This window comes from Aureococcus anophagefferens, assembly GCF_000186865.1.
Source record: "Aureococcus anophagefferens unplaced genomic scaffold AURANscaffold_403, whole genome shotgun sequence".
In the NCBI taxonomy this organism is placed as follows: Eukaryota; class Pelagophyceae; order Pelagomonadales; family Pelagomonadaceae; genus Aureococcus; species Aureococcus anophagefferens.
In genome coordinates this window covers 5,858-7,354 of record NW_008705906.1, presented here as the reverse complement: position 1 = coordinate 7,354, position 1,497 = coordinate 5,858, and the positions used below count along the sequence as shown (strand labels likewise).

The 1,497-nt window shown below is 82.5% G+C and overlaps 1 protein-coding gene across 1 annotated transcript in view; it reads left to right on the top strand.

The window, feature by feature from the left end:
• The window catches only part of AURANDRAFT_68806 (hypothetical protein), a gene marked incomplete at both ends in the record, with an annotated part of 7,256 nt that continues 5,759 nt past the window's right edge, over positions 1-1,497 (top strand). The window contains one exon of the mRNA XM_009044536.1: positions 1-1,246. Coding sequence (XP_009042784.1) covers positions 1-1,246 — 1,246 coding nt within the window. The remainder of the gene's footprint in view (positions 1,247-1,497) is intronic.

The window sequence follows — 1,497 nt, the reverse complement described above, 5'->3', positions numbered from 1 at the left end:
TCTCGCGGGCGCCGTCGCGTCGCTCGGCGCGCGGGCCGCGGCCGGCGGCGCGCCGCGGCACGTCGACGTCGCCGCCGCGGCCCTCGTGGACATCTGCCGAGCGGGCGCGGGCGGCGACGTCTCGCGGGAAGCGCTCGGCGCGCTGCTGCGGTCCTTTGGCCCGCGGTCGTCGCTCGCGGTCGCGGCGGCCGTCGCCGAGGCCTGGGCCGTCGTCGCGGACGCCGACGCGGCGCCGGGCTTCCTCGTCGCCTGCTGCGGCCGCCGGAGCTTCCGCCACGTCGCCTACGACGACGACGCCGCCGGCGACGACGACGACGCCGTGGAGCGGGACGTCCTCGGCGACGCGTTGCGGGTCGCGGCGGTCGCGGCGCGCGACCGCGACGGCGCGCTGCTGGCGGTGCTCGCGACGCCGGAGCCCCTCGCCGCGCTCCACGTCTACCGCGCTGTCGCGCGGAGCGTCGGCCTCTCGGCGCCGGTCTTCGACGGCCTGCTCCGGGTCTTCGCGCGCGTCGCGGCGCTGCCCGACGGGCCGGACGCGCGGCCCTACGCGGTGTCGTGCTGCCTGGCCATGTCCGCCGCGCCCGACGCGCGCTTCGGCGACGCCGCGGCCCATTTCCTCGCGCGGAGCGACGCCGTCGTCGCGCGCTTCGGGGCCATCGCGCTCATGCACGCGACGGAGACCGCGGACGCGCGGCTCCCGAGCGACGGCGCGCTGCGGCTCTGCCGCGCCGTCGCGGCGGCGCCGCGGGCGAGCGAGTTCCGGCGGCCGGGCCAGGAGAGCGTGCGGACGCTCGCGACGCGCGCGCTCGCGAACGCGGCGCGGAAGGCGGGACCCGACGCGGTCGCGGCGCTCCTCGGCGCCGCGCTCGCGGCCGTCGACGGCGCCGCGAACGCCGAAGGGCTGGCCGTCGCCCTGTTGAACGTCGCGGTCGTCGCCGCGGCGTCGCCGCGGGGCGCCGCGGACGCCGCGGCGCCGCGCGCCGCGGACGCGCTCGTCGCGCTCGCGCGCGCGCCCGAGGAGGAGGCGGAGGACGACGACGACGACGACGACTCGGACGCCGACGACGACGCGGTCCCGGCGAGCGCGACGGCGCGCGCGGCGCGCGCCGCGGCGCACGTCTTCGCGGCGGTGCTGAGCCCGGGCTGGACGGACGCGGCGCCGAAGCGGCAGCGCCGGTGCTGCGACGCCGCCGGGGGCGCGAGCGACGCCGTGCTCGAGGCCGCGACGGCCGCGGGCCTCGAGGCCGTATCGCGCGGGCTCCGGCGGCCGGCGGCGGCCGCGGGCTGCTTCCTCCTCGAGCTCGCGGCCGCCGCGGCGCCGCCGGCGCGCGCGCCGGCGGTGGCCGCCGCGGCGCTCGCGGGCCTCGACGCGCTCGCGGCCGGCCACGCGGCCGAGGCGCGAACCGCGTCGCGCGGCGGCGCGCTCGGCGCCGCGCTGTCGCTGGCGACGCGGCTCCTGCGGCGCGGCGCGGGCCGCCGCGGTCCCGCTCCGGCTGC